Source organism: Lissotriton vulgaris, chromosome 5 (genome assembly GCF_964263255.1).
Source record: "Lissotriton vulgaris chromosome 5, aLisVul1.2, whole genome shotgun sequence".
Taxonomy (NCBI): Eukaryota; Metazoa; Chordata; class Amphibia; order Caudata; family Salamandridae; genus Lissotriton; species Lissotriton vulgaris.
Window position 1 is genome coordinate 303,739,647 of NC_141693.1, and position 24,228 is coordinate 303,763,874.

Consider the following 24,228-nt stretch of genomic DNA (forward strand, 5'->3'; position numbering starts at 1 on the left):
CTGAATTAGAGCAAATAATTTGTTTTTTGCCAATTTTTCGAAACCCAGAAAAAATAGTTTCCAAACTGACCGGATTGGATAGTGCAGTCTTTAAAGTCTCTTAAAAGAGCAGGATCACATTTTATTGTGTAAGGTCTTTCAGTTGGGTAGCATTCACATTTTCTTCTATGCCTAATATACTGGTTTAAGTGGGTTTTCAGCATAATATACCATTTAACTTTTATTTTGGCTAAGTGATAAATATATGTCCTTTTTGGCATGTTTTCTTTTGATTTGAATGATGTCATACCCCATTTGAAAATTAGGTTTGAATCTCAAAGCTAAAAAAGTTTTTCAGATGGTGCTGTACAGGGGCTGGATATCACCTCTGGGATGTGTACATATAAGCTTGCATTTTTCAGACCAGCTAACAATGAATAACTGTCGTCCAAAGGATGATGGGCAGGGTCTGATTGACGTACTAACCTTGGAAAGTGTCCTTAGTAAATGGTTAATAAATAACGCTCTTCGGTTGGCTTGAACATCCACAAACATTTCACGCAATGCTCCATAGAAAGCTGGCAGGGAAAGGACAACTCCACTAGCACCTTGTGTTGCAAAGCTTCTGCATCATGTACCTAAGAAATGTACATACTGACATCAACAATAGCGCCACAGCTGCAAAAGGCATGACACGAACAGGCAAAGGCAGTAGCAGTTTGACTTCTGTGGACTGCCATTTAATCATTATTGAAATACACAGCCCGCACTGAAACATTATTGGAATCTGGGGGACCCCAGTCTAAGAAATTGAGGATTTGAAATGCAACACAACACAAAATTACAGTGAACATTCATCAAACAAATATACAAATGAAGTATTTTATTCAATTTGCAATAAAAAAATCTACATTTTAAATGGAAGGGTGAAACCTTTCTAAATTAGGTTAAGTTCACCCATTGTCCACACAATATTCTCCTTTGTGCACTTGCACTGCTCACATGAATAAATCTGAGGCTACCAACTTTTAATTTTTAGCTTCCAATTTCAAATTCCTTCACATATACAGAACGTTTTAAAATGTTCAATATCATATTTTCCTTCTTTATATAAATTTTTTAAAATGCTAATTTGATATATTTTTAAGTGGTCATGGACCCCCTGAGTAGGTGTTGGAAAGCTCTTGGATGAGGATGGAGTTGAAAGTGCCAGATATGAAAGCAGACCAAGCTTTGCGTGTTTACAAATGAGCCAGCCATAAAAGTACAGAGGCGTAGGTGCATTTGGCAATGACATTGTACTCTCTTAAAAGATGGTATGCTCGAATTAAGCCTGTTGCTTAAGCTCAGGACCAGAGAACAGCACTTGTAGGAACGTCAAATCAAACAGTGAAAGCCCGTTGATGGGGTGGTTTGCAACATTTCGAAAAAAATCTATTCCTTTATTAATTTAGGTGATGCTCAATTATTTTGAATAACTTGCAATATTGTTTTAAATTAAATTTCAATTCCCACAACCTTAACGTGTTCCACGAAATTAGTTCTCTTTAGAAGAAATTATTTCATCTGTTGAAGAAATCCAAACACAGTATTTAATTTATACGACCTTCCATTAACTTAAATGGATGTTGACCACCTTTAGTTCTAACCTGCACTTTAAAATCAGATAAAAAAACAACATTCATTGCCATTCAAGTAACGCAAGCTATATTTCTTAAACCAATTAGGCAACAGTGCACATAAACAGAAAGACTACTACTACAACACCAAACATAGGTACATGTTTTATTAAAGTTGTTTGGAATGGCTTGGAATAAAAATCTTATTGTAACTCAATTACACAGCACTGCCTTTCTCCCGCTTTTCCACTCAAAATAACCATACCCAATGAAATATGGAAGACAGGCCATTTAGAGTTTGCTCACGCATAGAGCATTACATGAAAATACCAAATTCCACAATATTGCAACTATCTTGAATGTTCTATGCTAAAGAAAACAGAAAGTAGGGCTAAGCATTGCTACTGGATTTGGCTTCTACATCAACTTTTTGCAACAGAAACCTTGCAAGAACAGTTTTTTGGGGGAGGGGCAGGCTCTCTTGCAAGAGGCACAATCTCAAATTCAAAATTATACTTTTTGATATGCAAATTCTGACAAACTCTGCCCATATTTGCTGGTGGACAAAGCTTCAAGCACTCCAGATTGAAGCATCACTAAAGTTGAAACATTTGTCGGAGCTGAAATCCTAGCAACTACCACAGCTATAAACCATCAAACATGTTTACATACAAAGTATTATAAGCTCTTGGAGTACATTAGGAAGGCTCTTATCCCATGGGATTGTTATAAATTCTGTGAAGTTAACGGTTTACCGGAAGCTAATGAGACCATTACATCATCACCCACAAAATCGCCAACACTTATGTCATGTCAAACTGCTTTATTACATCTTAAATAACAGTACATTTTAATATAGTATCTATTTTGCATCCAGCTGTCCTGTAGTACACTGTCTGACTTTAAAATTAAATACAAAAGATGAAACAGGAAAGAGTGCGGAGAATCTACACAGTTAAATGGAAAGAGCGCGACAGTCTTTCTTTATCGAATCCAGGCCTAAAACGCACAACTACAGTACATTTCTTTCTTACAGAATTTTCCAGGCAACTTGCATGGAGAAAGACGATGCTGCTAGAAGGAATATGCTGCACATACAATGAAAAAGACTCAACAGCAACTGCATGTTTGAATGTTGCTGCTCTAAGCACTTTATTTAAAAAGGAAGCAAGGTGAACCCTGCTTATTACAAGATAAAAATTGTCTAAATTGAATGCAAAGGGCTCAGATGAAATGGCTGTGCCTAACAAGCCTGGAAGCAGGATGGCTATGTTTTGGTAGCTGTCCCCTTCCCCAAAATAAATGTATCAAGGATAGCTTTTTTTTTTTTTTAATATGCAGTGAACGTCCACCCCCCCCCCCCCAAATATCTGCTGTACAGCTTCTCAAAGTGCATAGCTGAAATCTACTCATGTACGCTTTGAGTTTAAATGATTAAAAAGGACAATGAACAGTGGTACACGACTGCTTTTTTCTTTTTAATAGTTTTCTAAGAAGGACTTAAAAAGGACAGCTTTTAATACACGTTAGCCATTCTAGAGAACTTGGGAGTAACGATTAGCACAAAGTGGCAAATTGTCAAAAAACAATTTACTTTAAACTTTGAAAGTTTCAGGCCAGTAGTCTCAAATATAGAATTATGCATGATTTCACTTTGGGGAAATGTGTGAAGTATTCAAAAGAATGTAGTAAGCACCCTTAAAAACAGGAGGTTCTCAATAGGAGGGGCTACTGAAAAATGCTTTCCCTGTGTAACCCCTCTATCAAATAATCACAATGCAAGTGAATACAAAACTGAAAGGGAAGTGAGGCGGAGTAGGCTAGAAGATGGGTGGAATTGTGTCATGGTTAATTGGGTGGGGATAGGGGAAACAAATTTTTACCACCCCAAAATAAAATTAGCACTGAAGAAACATTCACTGCAACGATCATGTGCTTTCGGTTTTAAACATTATTCTAGATTTGCGATGTGTTTGTGCACCAGTAATCCGTGAAATTCGACAACCTATTAGAAAAGGGAGTCATTGATAATATACAGTTGTCCCATCCGGAGAGAAAATGGGCTCCAAAGCCGCTTGCTATGCTCAATTAATTAATCCACAGAGAAATGTGCTAAAAAAGGGAAAAAAGCATGATCTTAAAATCCAGCTACAAATGATTTAAAAATTGCAAAATTGTGAAATAAAACTCAAGTCTGATTTGTGATTCATATCCAAATTTGAAAAAATAACTTCAATGTTCTAAAACCTTTGACGTACATGAACACGTTCAATCGTGTATTTCCCCCTTCCAAAAATTAACTTTCTGGTTACTATCGACCATAGTGTTAGCAATAAATGAAATAAAAATATGGTCCCAACAAGAATGCACAATCTGATTTAGAATTTTAAAATCACAGAAATGTTTTAGAGGATAATTGTGCTCTTTGTTTTGTCATCAGAAGAAGGAAAGAAGACTGTGTCTGCCCTTTGATGTATGTGGGAAGCGTGGCCACATTAGACTGTTTTGTATTGGATATGCTATGGTTTTAATTTTCCAAGGTAGGAATGGTCCTTCCAGTTGCGGTGTCCGCCTGGTACCCTTTAAAGAAAAAGAAAGACAGTCAATGTTTTACAAAGCAACAATGTAATAATCAATTTAGTAAATTATGTGCAAGAAATCTGAGTGACAGTTTGTTTCCACTTCCATATTTACTCAGTTCTAAAATGTAAAGTGGCAAGCTAGTTTTAACAAGGCCATTGCCTTGGTAAAACGCCAAAAGATATGCACCATCAACATGTCTTAATGAACGTATATGTTGAATGAAAACTGCTGCAATTTCTAATATCGTTTTACTCTCTATTGCTGCTAATTGCAAATTTACAATCAGAGTAAAGGGCAGAGGCCATACACTTTTACAACAAAAAAAACAACAAGAAAAATAGACAGATGACATCTCACTAGGACAGTGGTAAAGGCACTAGCAAGATACAGTGAGTCAAACTATTAGGGCTTCAACCCTCAAATCATGAGGACTTCAAAACAAAGTGCACAAAAAAGAATTACAACTGTTTGCACAACAGAAAGTGACGCACAAAAAGGCTAAACTAGCAACATCACCAATAGAAAAACTGGGCACCTGATCTGAGAAACTAGTTTTCTATAAGGGAGTTGCAAAATGTAGAGTCACATTTAAGAAATTGCCTGTCAAATCTATAAGCAAAACAATTTGCAGACTGTTTTTCCACTCAACCTCAAAGAACTTGCCACAAGTCGTAATGGCAAGGTGATTCTTCTTGTGTAGGTTGAGGTTCGTAAATTTAATTTCCTTACATATCGTCCTCTGTTCACCAAATCTTTCACACTCCTATGTGGCAAATTATTTGACATGAGACTACAAGTGTTGTCATAATAACTAACGATTTTGCCATTCTACACAATCACATCTATCTGAAAGGTGTGGCAAGAAACAAACCTTGGTTATGAAGAAGTACCTTGTTGGTACATGGTCCTTGATTTATGGCAAGAATGAGTTTTCCCAGTTGCTCTAAACAAAAAAGGCAGTATTGCTCAGTCTGCTTCCTCATAGCAAGACCAAACATCCTCTGCACCCAAAACATAGAAGGCCCCCTAAACACTGAAAACTATAAATGCCGGAGTGTACACTGGGGCTGCTATAAGGGGCATAATTAATACAAGGAAAAGTGTTGCCTGTAGGGTATCTAGTAGTGGTAACTGACAACCTGGTGTCACCGTTCCTACACCTAACATCGATATTTTGTGTTGTATCAGCATGAAAAGGATAATCCACATCACTAGAGGAAGAGGTTCTTGTTGGAATAGCAACAAATCACATAATAAAAAGAGGAACTTTGGTCAAGTTGTAGAACTACAGTGCCCGTAACAACATGGACTGACAAGACCACTTCCTTTGCTCTTAGTTATTCCCCACCATTTTTTCCAACATCCAATGCTTTGTCTCCTGCCTTGATCAATCAAGGAATATTTTGTCCTAGTCAGCATCTAGAGAATTGTTCTTGATAGCAACTCAAGAATCAACATCAATAGTGACTGCATTAGTGTGGTCAGTGATGGTGGTATGGATCGACAAAGTAAGCAATGTAGAAGTCACAAAAATACCAGAAACTCTTTGAAAATCAAATTATGGAAAAATCAGAACTTAGTATACAACCTCTGGTGGTGGCTTCAACTGCACTATCTGTGTCTTCATTTCTTCCTAGTATACATTATGCGGTCCAAGGAAAGGGCTAGTTTTCTGTTAAACATCAGACTGTTTCAAGGTAACACTGGTTCTCTGAACGGTCAGAGTTCAAAAGCCAATCTACCTTTCCCGAGGATTTTTCTTTGGAAGCCTGTTTAGTGTATTACCAATGCCAGAGAGGTACCTATTAAGGCTTGAAATGGTGGACTGGTGCTTACGGGTTACACTCCACTACATCTAGGTTTGTAAGGCAGGTACACTTAGGAATGTAATATTACTCTTTAAAATTATGTATGTATGAACCATTTAACTGTTGTAGTAACTGATTGCAGCTTGTTGTGCTGTAGATTCACAATCTTCACATGCTGCCGTCACATAGTATTGGGTGTATATATTAAAAGCTTTTTTTCTTTGCAGTTCAAGTTTCGATTTGACTGGTGATCCATCCTCAAACCCCACTATGCACCAGGGTGAGTTCTCCACCTTCGACTGCAATCTTCCCCCAAAGTGTGATGGAAAGTAAGTGGACTGAAGTGAATGCAGCCAGTAATGGTCTACATGTGCACTGTGAAATAATTTGTACTCCAATGTAAGAAATCTTAGACATAAGCCTGCATATGGAGCACCTGAGATAGGGGTGCATGTGAATCTCCAAGCACTACAAGCTAAGAATGGAGAAACAAGGCAACAATGCTCCAATTGTATGTGTAGCTGTAGAACACATGCTTTGCTTCAATTGAAAAGCAGTGCTCTCATACTAACGGGGTGGCTTGTGATGGATGAAGCAGATGTTTGGACAATGTTCTGACAGCCACCCTATTTATGGCCATGGTCATGTATCTATGTTCAGACAATGATCTGTGAAAGTGTGTGGTATAAACCACGTATCGGCCTTCAAGAACTGGGCTGGTGGACATTTACCAGGAAGGTCATTGTGGTTCCCTTCATGCAAATAGGTGGCGATCTAGGCATAGCATGAAGGCTATATTTTGTTTTAGCACATTATACAAGTATACTGCACTAGTCATCTTCCAAGGCCCAACTTGGAGACTGGTTTTTCTAAGAGGGGTGTCACAAATGCAAAAAAATAGTTTTGACATGCGAAAGGATTTTATAAAATCAATGTCAAATTAGAGCCGTTTTCACATCTAATGTATACAATCGTCTGTCACTGCTCTAGGGTGTAGTAGAAAATCAGGAAGTCAATCATCTAACAAGGAATGGAGAAACAACCAGTTGGACATGCAGATTCATCCTTGGGATTACCCAATCTTTTTCTAGCTGGATGAAAGGCTCCTTGACTTAAAGCCTGCAGTTCACTTACAAACCACTGGCACCAACTCCTTGCCATCGTTTCGCCTCCACCAAAAATGACCATACAGTTAGTTGGCAATGCACCATTTTGTCACCACCCCTACCTCAGTCCTTTCTCCTGCAGCATCATTCTTGCAGTTCTCCTCATCTGTAGGTGGAGCATCTCCAGATTCTTGTACAATGGCTCTTTTCGGAGCAATGTGCACTACTAGGCAATCTGGTGGTACAGGATCCCAGCTGTAGTGTGTCATCTGGCATTTATTTTGATATATTTTTCCATTGACGTTACCATCCTCTTTCACTGGCTCCTTAAAAGGTCCCCGTGGTGCACTTCATCATGCACAAGAGTACATTGGACAGACTACTCCAACTTGGATAACCTAGCCAATAGTAAGTCATCCTTTTAACAGGTCATTGCACCTTATGGTGATCTGTTGCCCTTCGAATGTCTGCTTGGTACACCACAATGCCACCTGGTGGGGAAGCCTTCATTGGGTACAGAGCAAAGTTGGTATTGGCCCGAGAATCCTCATTATAAACCTGTTATTTGATCATCTCCATCAGTAGGGCCAGGGTCATAGTATTAGCCCAGTGGCTCAAATACAATGTCATGATCTGAGTGGGTGCGTGTTGAGTGAAGCGGGGAAGGCGAGAGTTGAGGTGACTGGCACTGAAAAACAGATTGAGGAGGAGGAACAGGGTTGATGTCGATTTTTGTATGTATGGGCAATGTGTGCATTTCCTCAGACAGCCTCCCCAAACGCCGATTTTCTTTTAGAGTTGTTGGTCCGGCATCTTGTTGGGGAAGACGAGCCAGTATCTTCTTGACTGAGGGTGAATGTAGATTTTTGTATGTCTAAATTCAGGCAGTTCAGACAGCTCAATGATCAGTGTGGGTTTGTTTTTTGTCAAACCCAATTTTGGGACAGACTTCAGCGGCAGCATTTTAGTAGAAAGTAGAGGCTCAGCTCCTCAGGACCAGTGAGAAACAGATATCCTGTGTGCCAAACAGGCTTTGGGGCAGTGGATACAGGAGTAAGTCGTGGCCTCTATGGCAGAGTCCGTCATGGCTCGAAGCCTGGATCTCTCAAGGCCGGTGATTACAAGACACTAGCCACAGTCACTGAATGGTGTTTGGGTATACAAGTCTTTGTTGCGGTCTTTATCCTGGGTGCAGTTTTTATAGGCTCCTTAAGACTGCTCCTCTAAGGTAAGGAATTCTGGGCTCTAATCCGTTTGGCCAACTGGGATTTGAGACAGACCCTCTTCCTTTCAGTATAGGTCAGTAGGGCCTTGGTGCCCACGTACTGTGTCCACCAAAGTTCTAAAACTAATAGTCCTCATTTTTTAAGGCCTGGCTGGTGGAACAGCTTAATTTCTTGTGGCTTTGGACAAGCCAAGATTCATATGCCGGACTATCCAACTGCGCAGACTTACTGTTTCACTTAGGGCAACACTGGAAGGGTTTGATCTCGAACTTGTTAAAAAAGAAATCTCATATGAAGGTCTTGGTCAGATCTGAGGCATCGTTGGCTGAAGTATTACTGTTTTACTTGTTAGAGGAGATTATACTGGCTGGAGTTGAACTATTGTTCTTTCTAGCACAATGGTCCTGGAGCAGCAAACGGATATCTGAACTCAATGGAAGAAAAAACAATGTAGGTAAAATCTTTGTATTACTGCATTGTGGGTTTCAGGGAGAGGTCACAAGTCACCTCATCTCAAAAGAAATGTTTAACTGTAGTCCTCGTTCTGCATAACAGAAATCTTCATTTAAGTAATGTTAGAATAATTCCCTGTTGCATGTGCGGATCCCAGAACATTTCAAATCCAACGTTTATCTATTTAGTTAAATACACAAGGTGTCACTGCTCATACAAGATGCAGCACCTTTCAGAAAAAAAGCCTATCTTAGGAAAAATTATTGGCTGCTGTAAGTTTAATGTAACAAACCAAACTGCAGCAACAGGAACTTAAAACTAGGCAACATCTGAATATCATTGAGGGAAAGTGCAGCCACATAGACTGTCAAGGTGCAAAACTAGTCTGCTGTCCTTTTAAGAGACCAGGAGCTTGCAAACGCACGCTGCCTTATACTGGCCTTAGCTTCCCTCAGTCAGTACTTTTTTTAAAGTGAACACGCAAAGGAATGTAGTCTTAAGAGTAAATAAACTAAATATGATGCACAAGATAAAACAGCCAGGGAGTGGGGGATGGGAGTTATTTATAAATTTAACAGATTGCTTTGACGCAGAACTAGGTCTACAGATCTCCGCTATTTAACCATTTACTGGTTGGCTGCAGAATCCGATTAGTCCTCTTTCCTTGTTGTTGAGGGGCGTAGTCTAGCCATTTGGTGCTACGCCCATCCTTCTATGAAGTCTGACGTGAGCCCCAGAATGTGTGCATGATCACCATTTTCCAACCCCCCCTAATCCACCCCTTTTTGTCGACTTAGAGTTGTGTAAGCCCCCTCACGCCTCATTTTTCAATTGCCAAAATTTGCCAACATGTGTTTAGCCCTATGGAGTCATGCAAGCCAAGGCCTTTTTCCAAAACGGTCTTCATATTACATGAAAAAGGAAATTACAAATTAAAAATCTTTAAGGCTCTGGTCACTGATATTAAGCCTCTGACTAGGGCTCCAATGATCCAGAAAAGCAGTGCTTTCCTAATAGGGGTTTTTGCAGTCCGCAACACAATTGACATATAACAAAGACACCCTTGAAAAAGCTCTTGGCTTGCATGCCTCTAAAAGGTGAAACATGTGTTGGCACATTTTGAAGCAGACTATCATACAAAATGTGATTTATAACGACGCTCAACACAAAGAAAAAAAATCAATCTGTTGTGAAGATTTTGATGGAATTAACTCATTTTTGTTCGCGCCATGGGTGTACACTGACTTGCTGTATTTGCAGGAACCCGTGAAATTTTGGAGAATAAACTGAATTGAGAGGTTGGACGCCCAAACTCACGAGTGGCTAGTTTTCCTCCATAACAGAACTCAGACTAATAAGGGCATTTTTCGGTGGGCCAGGGGTGTTGGGCCTCTGAACAGAGCTTTGTGATTGAAAGCACCTAGAACATTTTGTGTCTACACTGTCTCTGCTTTAGTGCATCATAGTGGTGGTGTCCTTTTGAATCAAGTCACATGCTCAACCGGATTCAGAGTTATATTTAATCCACACGTAATCGCTTGCTTTTGACTCAATTCTATTCCAGCTAGACTCGGCAAGAGTCTTCCAGAATCTTAAGTGCTCTTGGCAGCTGCTGCCTCTCCAAGTTCAATCAAAGATGGTACTTCTGAGCGCTTTTTATAATTTGTTTTATAACTTTCAACAGCCTATTTTTCCTCTTGTTGTAGAAGAGTATAGAAACTGTGTTTAATTAGTATATTTCCTTCAAAGAAGGAGGAACCCTTCTGAATTGTTAAAAGTTCAGAAACTTTACATATGGACATTACTCCCACCAAGGACCTCATGTGTAAATCAAACAGCTGATTTTCTTCACAAATCAATAGCATTTTTCACCCTTTCTCCAAAACTATTTTTTCCTCTGTGTATTATTCGCTCACTGTATTTATTAAAATATACTAATTCTTCCTCCTGATTCCAAGAGGATACATTGTCTGATGAAAAAAATCAATAGCAAACGATAAGACTATCAATTAAGGAAACAATATTCATATCTGATAGGAAGCCAAAGCCTGAGTAAGAAGAAATAATCAATTATGGACCGATCTTTGCTGCAGCAATGTGTATTTTGCAGAAATCTCATTTTCTAAACTTCTGTTTTCAATAAGACATTCTGAGAAATCCTAAGAAATAACACCAGCTTATCGGGTTTATTAACAGGTAAAATGGAAATTGGAATATTTAGGATTTCCTCCTTCTATATCTGCAATCACATCCATTGCTTGATTGGCTACTTCAGCATTAAAATTACCTAACATGATTATAAAGGAACATCTGATTCAAAAATATTACTGACTAAATCTTTATCATTCATAATGCATGAGTTTTGTTCCAGTAGGAATATACATTCACCAGGAGAAAAGTTAGTTTCAGCTGCATTCCTGGTGATTTGTATGCATTGTGTCATATTTGAGTATTAAGACTTTGGTTTGACCGTAAATAATTTGTATTCCGCAAAATTGCTATTTCCCCACTTGCATGTCCCCTCCTGAACCCTTTGGCAGGAAAGCAGTAAACCTGGTTATCAAATTCAAGATCAGATCACCATGTTCCTTGAATGCAGAGAATGTCTACCTTCAAGCTATCTAAAAATCCACTTTTCTGATTATCCACTGACTAACCTGCCACATTTCAAGAAAGGACCTTTAACTTGGCGTTCCTCATTGAAATTTGATATGTTCTGTAATTTATTTATAATTAAGGATACCATATAACGGAATCTATTTAAAAATCCCTTCAGTTGATGCAGCTTAAGACTTCTGTTCAAGAAACAGACCAAGCAATGTGGTTACTATTACATTTGCGCCTTCTGTCACGTCTACTTCAGTTCTACTGAAATCAGCATGATTAACTTCTCTGAATGATTGTGGATCTAGATTAACCCTTTTGTAGGAGTATGAACCAGGATAGTATCAATTCCTCTACCGAGGAAATATTTGCAATTTTCAGGGATTAAATTCATAATTACCTTTGAATTAAAGGTCACCCTATATTGTCTACCGTAGTAAGATTGTAACATATCAACTATGTATGGGACTCCTGGTCACCATTTTTAATATATCTAGTTCAGAAACTCTATTCAACGGTGTAGCTGGAGTACCAAATCAGAAAATAAAGTTTAATATTGAGGGAATCAAAGTAGAATTGTCATGTTTTTAACGTAGATTGATGTAGACCTTCCGGGGAGACAGGAGCTGACAAAGGTCTTTAGGCCTTTAAATATGGATTCAGATCAAAACTTGGTCTTAAAGTGTTTTCCTTCTTTTCTTGGATTAATGGCACAGTAAGCAATGGAAACAATTTAGAGATTTGATCGTCAAATGATATACTTTTCTCAATGTCCAGAATGTGGCCATCGATTGGCAAAGAAGAAGTATTAAAGTTAATTTCCAGTCTAACCGTAGAAGTGGTGACAATCTGGCACTGGTGCAAATGTATTTTCCTCACTCCCCTTTGTTGATTCTCTGCCAATCTCCATTTCTTTGTTTTAGTATTCCTTAAAATTTTCATGCTGGAATACTACCCGTCCCCCCCCCCCCCCGCTGGTCAATAATTTGTGACCTGTTTTTGAAAAATTAGAACAGGGTGTTGGGTAAATCAGAATCTTATGCGGCCATCTTTAAAAAGGTCCTTAAATAGGTTTCTCTGGGAATAAAATAGGAAGATTACTATCTTCCTTACACTTTTAATTGGTTTTACTCGTCCAGGATGGCCAAACTTCTATTCCAACACACTTCTAGACAATCTGAGTGCTATTTTTCTCCATATTTCCAGAGTTCATTTAGAATCAGGGGTGTTGATAATTCTCATCTAAATTTTGATCAGAATTACTCAACCTTTCCAACAGAGTGAAGATAAAAGAGCATTTTTTCTAGGCACTGTAGACACTATGAGTATTGGACAGGATTCCCCTGAAGATTACAAGTTGTAAAGTCCTTGTGTTTCAGATTGCTCAGGAATCATAGTGAACTTCAAGCTGGGAGTAGTGCAAGATAGATTAAGAAGTTTATCTTGGAATTTCTTAGATATTACACATATAGAAGTACGAATGAGAGCTTCAGGAGCACTGATAACACAGATATCAATATACGAGGGTAAAGTCTGAAAATGCTGGAGTTGCTGAAGTACCTGGAATAAACTACTGAAAAAAAAAGCATTTTTGTGGTCCTTTGGTTCTAATTCTTGGTTGAATAATCTTGATTCCTCATATCCTAGAAGTTTTTTCTTCCCTCTTACTAGGATTAATGTGCATTTCTGCTATCAGTTGATGTTGTCTTCAATTTTAGATAATCAAGCAGGAATAGATGTTAGCCCTATAAGAGTCTCTACACAAGATTTCTCAAACGATAGGATTTGGTTAGTTGACAAGATCTCCTTGATTAGCCTTTTAGACATTTTTGCCTGCACTGTAAGAGAAGAATCAGCAGCAGAAACTGTTCAATTTCCAGAAAGTGGATGGTCCCTTAGTAAAATTTTTTTTTTTTTTTTACACAAAACTTTTTGCTAGATATTAAGTATGCTCAATATCATAACTTCTCTCCCAAGTACATAAAGCATAGATATTTAAAAACCTAGGCTGGGACCTAGATGTCATGGTAGGAGAGTTTTGGGTGAGTGGATGGAAAATGCAAAGTGGAGTGTGTTGAGAGAAGTATTGGCAATGTCACGGTCATAGTGTGGCCGAAGTGGTCGTCAAGGGCAAACAGTGTCTGGACAGTGGAAGGCCCAGTCAGTGACAGGTGTGCCTCTTTGATGTAGTCTGCCATGTAGACTGACAGGTCGAGGAAGCTGTCAGACACTTATGGGGTGTGGAACCTGAATGATTTGAAGTCAAATGATGTAATTGACCTGCCTTGTTGCCTCACCAGCGATGGACTTTACTATGAAGGACAACATATACATTTCAAAACTCTCAACGAGATTGAATGAGGCAGAGTGATATTGATGAATGCTTTCTTCTATCATTTTTCATTTTCTCCTCATATCTTGCAATGGGGAAGCAGTTTTGAGTTTAAGGATTCCTGGAGCAGATGACTAGATGGTTTCTTAGCCCTTTCTTCCAACAGCTTCCACCTTCTCCTAAAGCTCACCATCCAACCGGATGCCTTCTCTATTTTTTAAAGTCCTATCAAATATTTTTAGGCAGACCCTGTGAGTCGAGGCAGTCCTCTTCCTACCACGTGAGGAGCACTTCACACAGTGAAGGTTTCCAGACTGGAAAACTGATAGAAAATGGTGAAAACCTGGTAGCCGTTAGAAAGACATTAAGTGAAGTAGAAAAATGTATTTTCAGAGAGGAATCTCAGAAAAAATAGGCATGCTGCTCTGGGATACTTCTCAAGAGCAAGAAAAACATAAGTGACTGAGGGATAAAACTGCCAATACAGTGCATCAAGGGTACTATACGCACCTTGACTCTTAAAGAGACAACCGTCCATTTTGACACTTGTGTAATGAAATTCGAGAGAAAGTTGGCAGTTTTTAAATGTTAAATGCTGTAATGTAGTTTACAGAGAATATTTTATACAGGCAACAATTTGGAGAACATCTGGAATTGGGCAGGCTTTTCTGAAGGATGCACATTCTCATATGCACAAAGCCATGAAACAATTCTAACATTTATGACCATCAATGAAGATCCTAGGATGCAGAATAAAATGTATACTTTGAAGAAAAACAATAAGCAACAATACATACACTCACATCTATACACTCACATCAGTGACAGTCACCACTGTGCAGTTATACTTATGTCCGTTTCAATAGAAGAGTTTTTTCCCTTAACTTTGATGCCATTTAACGAATGTGCACAAAAATACCTTCTCCAAAAACGTTACCAACCTCAGAGCCTTCATGGAAAGTTTTGTGCTAATCTATCAAGTGGGGGCCAAGAAAAACAAGCATTGGCATAGCCAATAGGTCTTGCCTGTGGGACCTGATAGGTGTTTACCCATGCAGCAGATTAGTACACTAGAACCCTTCGCAAGGGAAATGCAGTTTTTAATAGTACCAATGCCCAGCCAATTATGTTTTCCCCCCAGTTCTGATTTTACAATTAAATTACCTTTCTGGTTACAGGAGCGGTTCTGTAAACAACAGATTAAAACGGGGTCTGTAGAGACAGCAGTAAAGGTGTGATCGCTGCATGAGGACTTCCAGATAGAGTTGGTTGAGGTCAATATCTAGGCGGCCGCAGGTAGTGCATATAGAGGCTGGGTGGGACGAGGATACAACCAAAAGGTGGCAGTGTCCACAGTTTACAGTGTAGGGTAAAGTCAAGAGACCTGCTGAGTACACAGAAAGGCTCCCATGCTATTCCCACCTAACTGGCCTTCTTCAGATCCTACATTGGCTAGAGGTCAGAAAGAGGATCACTTTAAAAAGAATTCTGTCAACCCAAAAAGCACATTATTGTACTAGCCCAGGGTATCTTCAAAATAGAATCAAGCTCTACACTCCACAGAGAAGAGGGCAGATCTTTTTCCTTCCTAGGCCCTTCTCTTTGGAACAAGCTTTCACTGACTCAGGTGCATTAAGGCAGCATTGGTGTTCTGGAATAAATGTTAGACCTGGCTCTCTTGCACATAGTCTCTCCTCTCTACCCGCTGACTGTTCTCATGCTACAGCGCCAGGACACACCTCGGAGTAACAGTCGCACTTTATAAATCTCGTACATAGTTTTAGTAAGATCGTAAGGCCTTTGCTAATGCAATACCTAAAGATTCATGATAAAAATACATGTGTTAATATATACTTAGTCTTTCAGTCAGCGCTCTTCTTCCCCTAGCCTGTTAAGTCTCATTCACACTGTTTCCACCCACCACAGCATACAACATGGGGGAATGGGTCAGCTTAACTTTAGCCATTTGCTCCTTTCAGTGTGAGCGACTGCATTATGGATGTGCACCTGTCCCCTTCCACTTAACGGGTAGTGCACTTCAGTGCTGATGGTGGTGGGCAAATCAATGCTTTAATTTTAGATTCTTTAACTTTTGTGAGGAGTCAACATTTTTCAAACATACTCTCGGCACCTTTACAAAGCAGCCATTTCACTTAATGTTTACATTATTGCAAAAGATTTTACAAAGGATTTTGGAATACAATCGTATACAACAGAAACCCTAACCAGAAGGGAGGTTGCATCTGTTGTAATTGCTACAGAAGGTTTACATCATACATTTGCACAGCCGCATCCTCCACAATAATTAAAACTAACATTTCCTCCCTTGATGCCCTTTATCTATTAATGTTAACACCCAGATCCCCTTTTGGCACGCTGCTTTAATAAAATGCTGTCCAGTGAGGGGTGAGAAATATAAGAGTAGTGGCCCCCCCATTGTTCTCCATATAAGCAAGACATGCCCTCAAGATGGCTAGTCAATTGTTTCATCTATAATATTACACAGCATAGACTACAACTGGGCGATCAGAGGTGGGCCACTTTCCTGCTAATAAAACGCTATGGTGAGTTTTGCCACTCCAACATTGCAATGCTACACACCATTCTGATTTAGCCATATGTGTTAAATTACCTTCCCTGAATTCTAATACAAAAGTTTTTGGATCAAATGGTATAGTCAAGCCTGGGATTTCTCTTAGCACTTCCGCTATTTCTTTTCAGAACAGAATCTGCTCAGGACATTCTTGCTAAATGTGGAGGTGTCTTGCATGGACTCCAAACCCTCATCACACATTCCCTGGTCGCATTCGGGTATATTTTGTGAATTTTTATTGGAGTATGGTTCAACCATATACAAGATTATGGTGCATCTCCTTGTTCCGTATGGATCATTGATGGACATACCTTTTTAGAAGTTCACATTCTCTGGGTGAAATCTGAGCATTTGGGTATTCCACTTGTTCTTATAAGCCCAGCTCTTAGTCATCAACACCTCTATATGTAATTCACACAATTTTGAAACCATACCCTTTAAACCCATACATCTCTCGAATATCTTTTCAAAATGCATTCTTTATCTTGCGGCTCCACCTCCCATACATTTGAACTTAATGCATGTTTGTCCGAAAAAAAACAAAAAAACACCAATACCTATTAATCTGCTTTTACTCCAAGAGCGGCTGGAAGGTCCTGCTAACCTCTGAAATGGAGTACAGCACACAGTGCTGTAAGGACAGCTTTGAAATGAGACTAACTTCAACTAAAATGGTAAATTATAGTTTGGGCCATGATTGTTTGCATGTGGCGGAGCACGGGTGAAGACGATTAATACTCCAGGAAGAAAGTAATCACTTTCTAGCATCTTGCAAATTGGGTTATTTGGTATATATGATTTCTAAAAGATTCCTAGTGTTTCAAAGAGGAATTGATTGGTTTAAAAAAATGTCATTAAATAAGTTTTGCAAATAACAATTATAACATTTCAGCTGGCATACTCAATATCAAAATAATGTCACCTCACCACCCAAATTACTCAACTTAAATCTCCACTTCTTTAATGTACCTGTATAGGACAGTCACTTCTGTGAGCATCCTCTGATCTAATCAGTCACAAAACCCTGTAACTCGATCCTTATCTTGTGACATGTGAAGACATCTGAGATTTAAGCAACCTCTTCATTTAAAGGGCAGAGAGTTGTTAGTCTAGCGGGGCAATTGAACCCTCTCAAATCCTAGTTGAGGTAACCTAAAACAGGGCCCCGTTTTTTAAGATTCCCTCTAGACTTTGCATGTCACAGAACAGCTTTTATGGCCAATGTGCTTCCAAATCCTCTGAAACCACAGGTCATATGATGGTTTGCTTTTCCACCGTAATGATAAAATGGTTTGTTCGGTGGCCAAAAGCACTTTGATATTGTCTTACCCTAACCGAATGGAGTGGGTATACTTCTCGGAATGTTCTTCTAAAGAGGATGATCTATGACTATGTATCTAATTCACTCACTGACCGTGCTTCATACTCCTTAATACTCCCAACTCTAACTTTACAGCTTAGGCCAACTCCTTAGGATATGCTAAAGGGTGCCATTCTCACTGCATCTCTAGCACTCTGCTGCTGGCAGGGTCAATATTGTGCATGCTATCTTATATAATGCCAAGGGCAAACAAGTGAATAGATCGAGTCCTTTCCCAAGGCTTGCCACGCAAAAGCATTTACTATCATTTTATGCCATTGTTCACTAACTCAGGAAAAAAATCCAGTTCCTTCATCTTAGTTTAGAGTCAGAATGTAGCAGGTTTATAAAAGTACATTCTTCTGTAAACGGAGTGATGCGGGGCAGAATTTTGAAGGTACTTATCAAAGAGCCTTAGTTGCGCCAGTTTTCACTGAAGAGTTGCCAAATGCCAGAGTTGGAGATGGTGGAAAAATTCCATTTCCGGGACCCCACAAGTACTTTTAATGTCCTCAAATGACCGAATCCGGATATTAAGATTTGGCCTCAGTCTAGGACAAACCCTTCAATTTACAGCAGTTGAAGTGTGCCCTGTCTAGGTCTGGAGCACATTTTATCAAAAAAGGTTGGTGAAGAGGGAACCACTGCATTTGTAGAAGATTTGTTATTTTAGACTCTTACATACCTAAGTATCGCACAAAGGAACAGAAAAAAAAGATCTTCAAGTATCTGTCTTCCACAACTTCCTGAATCCATGGCCGGAACGGATTCAAAATACTGTTCTCGCTAAGGATAATGATAAAGGATCTCGTCTCAGCATAATATACTTTCATGCTCTGAAGGACTAAGACACTGTGACATGACAGATACCAGAGATGTGGTGAGAGTAAATGGAACAGTCTTGTAGGCAGAAATGGTGCTGTGGGCAACAGCAATTAATAAAGAATATGCAGTAGTGAGGAGCCTAAATGGGGCTGGTGGGATCACAGAGCAATTAACATAATAGCAACTGATAAAGTTTGGAAGGTGGAGCAAAGTGTAGCATCGTTATTACAATGGCAACACAGAAAGGAAAAAGAGCCTTTTAGAGGGAGTAATTTGCTATCATGCATATTCCCTGCCCAGGTCACAGCTATGATCACTGCATGTGTAAATGTGTGAAATGTGTATTCCACTGAGCAGGAGGGTAAATCAAATCAAAACCATTAAACCAGAATCAAGCATGGGGCATCTTATGAACAGGTATATTGAGGCAGGTGCACCGCTTTTTTGTTTGAATCACTTGTTATCTATTTTTTAATTTATTGTAGGTGCTCCACATGTAGCGTCTGACGTCCTGTAACGCCTAAAATTGTTAAGAAAAGTGCTCCTAATGGGACATTAGTTGCATCCTTGCAGGCACTCTGTCACCCCTCAGCGCAAAATGAGAGTCAGTTTGGTTGGAGCAGGACAAACGGAGATAGCGAGTGTATAACAGTGTGATACCAGGTACTTTAACTCTGTCTTTTGTACTGTGTTTTATAACAGTCCTCGTATACATGGACGACTAATACGCGGTGGAACCGGCATGTGAGTGTTGATAGTTTTGATGTGTAACCCATGGGTTCTAAGGGTAATAATGGTGTCGACTTAAGACTCACAAACGGATCGCAGTACACTTGATTCGATGCCTTGTCACATAGTGTGTCGTTATGGACACCACAGGAGTATTACGATTAAGAGGTGACATTATTACACCCACAAACACACTAAATATTGGGCCACACAAGCCTTAATAGTATATTTAAGATCATACAATATATAGTTCATATGTTTATCATGTTTTATTTTATGTTTCTCAGTAATGTACCCTGATGAAGGGCAGTCAATTATGCCTTAAGTGCATTGGATTTGACACAAATAATGACGCGTGTATAACAATGAAATAAGAATATGAATGGAGAAAGAAAAATGAGAAATATTTGCAATTATAGTATGTGAAGTAAAACATGGAAAATCTTTAAATCACAAACTGTGTTCAGAACCCTCATTTTGCGCTGAGGGGTGTCCGAGTGCCTGCAATGATGCAACTAATGTCCCATTATTAGCACTTTTCTTTTAGCATCTTTTGAACAGCCATGTTCTACTGCAGATGTGTGAAACCACCACCAGGGGCCCTGGAAAACAGCTTGTAATATCACAAGGAAAGGACTTTCACCTAAGAATTTATCTTTGGACACACTGAGTACAAGAGACCAGAAGGTATAGCCAGTGTGGCATGGAAAGGGTAGAAACACTGCCCCCTACAGTTTCCAGTCCCACATACAACTTCTCATGAGTACATCAACTGCACAGCAGGAATAATCGAGCAAAGTAACACCGTCCAGGGAGCAAAGTAACACCGTCCAGGTGTTATTTGTCCATGGATACATTTTGCGGAGATTGATTATTTTTTTAACCAGCCATCTGGATTCCTAGACTATGATCACTGGCCTGATGTTCTGCTTGCTCAAATAAGATTTAGGGCTTTTGGGACACATTCTTTAGCTTGCTTTAGCTCCAAAAGGCAACAAATGGGCATGCACACACTCATTTACTTACATGGAGAGAAATTTGTATAACTAGGTCATGTGATTAATTTAGAAAACAGTAACCCGACTGCTCCGAAGGCTGTGAAGTAGGGAATTTTTAGACAAAAAAAGACAAGTTACATCCTGACTTGACCCATTTAAATTACGGTTGTCCCACGTCTCAATTCTTTAAAGTACCAAAAATACCAGTGCTCAAAACAGTACTTGTCCCAGAAAAAAACGAACTAAGCTGGTTAATCTAGTAAACCGCAGGCATGCACAATAGTGATGAGTGGTTTGGAGACTGTCCATAGAAATGTTTTTCGAATAAAGATTAGTCTGGGTAGCTTGTGCAGTCTAAGAAGCTGGTACCAGGAATTTGCACAAGTGGCTCTATGGGTAAAAATGAAAAGATGGTAATATTTTCTTCAGTACTTACGGACTTAGTTCCAGATTTTGAGGAAGCTATCCCATGATCCTGTTGCAACAGCCATGCCATCATCAGTCACACCCAAACAACTCACACGATTATCGTGACCAGCAAGTACACCTGTAAATTAAACAAATATGATTAAATGTGTCAAGAAGAATTGGAAGTGAGGCGGCATCAGATACACAAATGTCAAAGAACAGTTTTCAGGAGCAGTATCAATGTTATTTTTCACTGCCCAAAAAAATAGCTTCACTGCATGAGAATCAAACCGTTGAACGATAGATGAGTTTTCAAACAAACATTTATTCAAAGAAAGTCCTGCTTAAATATGAAATGCTGAACATTTGTTAATGTTATTAGGTGAAGACCACTGTAAGCAGTGTGTGACTGCAAGTTCCAAAGCATACTGTGATTGGGAGCACACATTATTTAGGTTCTTTAATCCAAATCTGGATGCTATTTAAAAAAATCTACCCACCCACAAAGCCATTTTACATACCCAAAGTAAGAAAAAGCACAATGTACCATCAAGATCATTGAAAGGGAAATATCATAGAAAGTGCCAGTACTACTGAATGACTGGGTAATATTTTAGGCTTTGGGTTGAAAAGAACAAGTTTTCCTTAAAATGTAATCTTCACATTTCATAGATAAAGGAGTTTCTTACCTTTAAATAGGTCTCCTCGGACAGGAGATAATTGCACACAAGCTTACAAATAAATTGCCAGAACATCAGAAAGCCAACACCACAATGGTAAAGCACAAGGATGAATTGCCTATGTATGTTGCAAATTGTAAGAATATCACATTGTATAGCTGAAAGGTCTCAGATTTCCCCATTTGCTTCAACAGTACATAATCTTACCTGTTTCAACGGTCATTGCTATGATCTTTTAAACTGCCCCCTCAATGATAAATCCATTCAGGTTCATTTATAGTATTTAATGCACCTCCACCTATACCCTCTAATTATCCAACATTAATGCTACCTAGTAGCATCAGCTATATATGTCCTAGTAGAAAGTGACAGACATTCTAAGGTCTAAAAGGTTAGGAAAATGAAAAATATAGGAAAATGGTGTGCATACAGCTTACAAAACTGATTAACAGTAGATGTTACCAGGCCCATGCCTATGTTCTTATAGCAACACTATAAGGTCCAAGTCACCAGTTCACCCATTGCTCACACAATTGGAAGTAGGTTTTAAACTGTTCCTAGTTTTGCGCTCTAAGAAGGATCCATATGTTAAGGTCCACGCAGGGTGGTGTACACTTGAGAAACAGACTACCACCCCAAAGAGGCAATAGCTGAAATTTCAAAATAAGAAATTATGCAAAGAGGAAACTTTCTATAACCCATTCGTTAGCCATACATTTAATAGCGCAGGATCAAAATGTGCTAAAGAATAAGTTACTTACCTTTGGTAACACCTTATCTGGTAGGCACAAGATCTAGCTGCAGATTCCTTACCTTAGAATTATCCCCACATGCCAGACTGGATCTGGACACTTTTCTACAGCGGTACCTCTGCACATCGGTAGAGGGCATCAAGCGATTCCGTACTGATGTCCATTGAATGCGATGTCGACAGAGTCCATATAAGCCCTCCCGACAGGCTGATGTTAGTTTACTTCTGCACCTACTTTCCGCACTATAATGCAGAGCCAGTATAGAAACAGATATTGAAACAGTGTGCACAAATATAGATATATATGCACCAAAGCCATCTCACATTCGAAGCAGGACAGCAATCACGGACACAATCTGCTGCAGTAAAACCTCCGTTTATTTTCACTGGGGTCTAATGGCAAGTAGCACTCAACGCGTTTTCAGGAACACTCCCTTGTTCACGAGTGTTCCTGAAACGTGATTGCTGTCCTGCTTCGAATGTAAGATGGCTTTGGTGCATTTTCTTGAGGCTGCCTGCCTCATCACGGACAGCCGTCATTAAGTGGCTGGGGAAGGCACGGTCGTCTCTGCGTCTGCCTGTCTCTGCGTCTGCGTCTGGTTCTCTCTCTGCGCCTGCCTGCGTCTGGTTCTCTCTCTGCGCCTGCCTGCGTCTGGTTCTCTCTCTGCGCCTGCCTGCGCCTGGTTCTCTCTCTGCGTCTGCCTGCGTCTGTCTCTGCGTCTGCGTCTGGTTCTCTCTCTGCGTCTGTCTGTCTCTGCGTCTGCGTCTGGTTCTCTCTCTGCGTCTGCCTGTCTCTGCGTCTGCGTCTGGTTCTCTCTCTGCGTCTGCCTGTCTCTGCCTGTCTCTGCGTCCGCGTCTGGCTCTCTCCCTCCGCGTCTGGCTCTCTCCCTCCGCGTCTGGCTCTCTCCCTCCGCGTCTGGCTCTCTCCCTCCGCGTCTGGCTCTCTCCCTCCGCGTCTGGCTCTCTCCCTCCGCGTCTGGCTCTCTCCCTCCGCGTCTGGCTCTCTCCCTCCGCGTCTGGCTCTCTCCCTCCGCGTCTGGCTCTCTCCCTCCGCGTCTGGCTCTCTCCCTCCGCGTCTGGCTCTCTCCCTCCGCGTCTGGCTCTCTCCCTCCGCGTCTGGCTCTCTCCCTCCGCGTCTGGCTCTCTCCCTCCGCGTCTGGCTCTCTCCCTCCGCGTCTGGCTCTCTCCCTCCGCGTCTGGCTCTCTCCCTCCGCGTCTGGCTCTCTCCCTCCGCGTCTGGCTCTCTCCCTCCGCGTCTGGCTCTCTCCCTCCGCGTCTGGCTCTCTCCCTCCGCGTCTGGCTCTCTCCCTCCGCGTCTGGTTCTCTCCCTCCGCGTCTGGTTCTCTCCCTCCGCGTCTGGTTCTCTCCCTCCGCGTCTGGTTCTCTCCCTCCGCGTCTGGTTCTCTCCCTCCGCGTCTGGTTCTCTCCCTCCGCGTCTGGTTCTCTCCCTCCGCGTCTGGTTCTCTCCCTCCGCGTCTGGTTCTCTCCCTCCGCGTCTGGTTCTCTCCCTCCGCGTCTGGTTCTCTCCCTCCGCGTCTGGTTCTCTCCCTCCGCGTCTGGTTCTCTCCCTCCGCGTCTGGTTCTCTCCCTCCGCGTCTGGTTCTCTCCCTCCGCGTCTGGTTCTCTCCCTCCGCGTCTGGTTCTCTCCCTCCGCGTCTGGTTCTCTCCCTCCGCGTCTGGTTCTCTCCCTCCGCGTCTGGTTCTCTCCCTCCGCGTCTGGTTCTCTCCCTCCGCGTCTGGTTCTCTCTCTCCGCGTCTGGTTCTCTCTCTCTGTGTCTGGTTCTCTCTCTCTCTGTGTCTGGTTCTCTCTCTCTCTGTGTCTGGTTCTCTCTCTCTCTGTGTCTGGTTCTCTCTCTCTCTGTGTCTGGTTCTCTCTCTCTGTGTCTGGTTCTCTCTCTCTCTCTGTGTCTGGTTCTCTCTCTCTCTCTGTGTCTGGTTCTCTCTCTCTCTCTGTGTCTGGTTCTCTCTCTCTCTCTGTGTCTGGTTCTCTCTCTCTCTCTGTGTCTGGTTCTCTCTCTCTCTCTGTGCCTGGTTCTCTCTCTCTCTGTGTCTGGTTCTCTCTCTCTCTCTGTGTCTGGTTCTCTCTCTCTCTCTCTGTGTCTGGTTCTCTCTCTCTCTCTGTGTCTGGTTCTCTCTCTCTCTCTCTCTCTCTGTGTCTGGTTCTCTCTCTCTCT

At 40.8% G+C, this 24,228-nt stretch overlaps 1 protein-coding gene across 2 annotated transcripts in view; it reads right to left on the reverse strand.

Moving 5' to 3' along the window:
- Window positions 1–2,406: 2,406 nt before the first annotated feature.
- GNB1 (G protein subunit beta 1) overlaps window positions 2,407–24,228 on the reverse strand; it is a 351,738-nt gene continuing 329,916 nt past the window's right edge. For both annotated transcript variants that reach the window (XM_086921527.1, XM_086921528.1), the window contains exons 10-11: window positions 20,652–20,762; window positions 2,407–4,178 (exon numbers count right to left, since the gene is read on the reverse strand). In XM_086921527.1, the coding sequence (XP_086777653.1) occupies window positions 20,656–20,762 (107 nt within the window). In that variant the 3' untranslated portion in view covers window positions 2,407–4,178; window positions 20,652–20,655. The remainder of the gene's footprint in view (window positions 4,179–20,651; window positions 20,763–24,228) is intronic.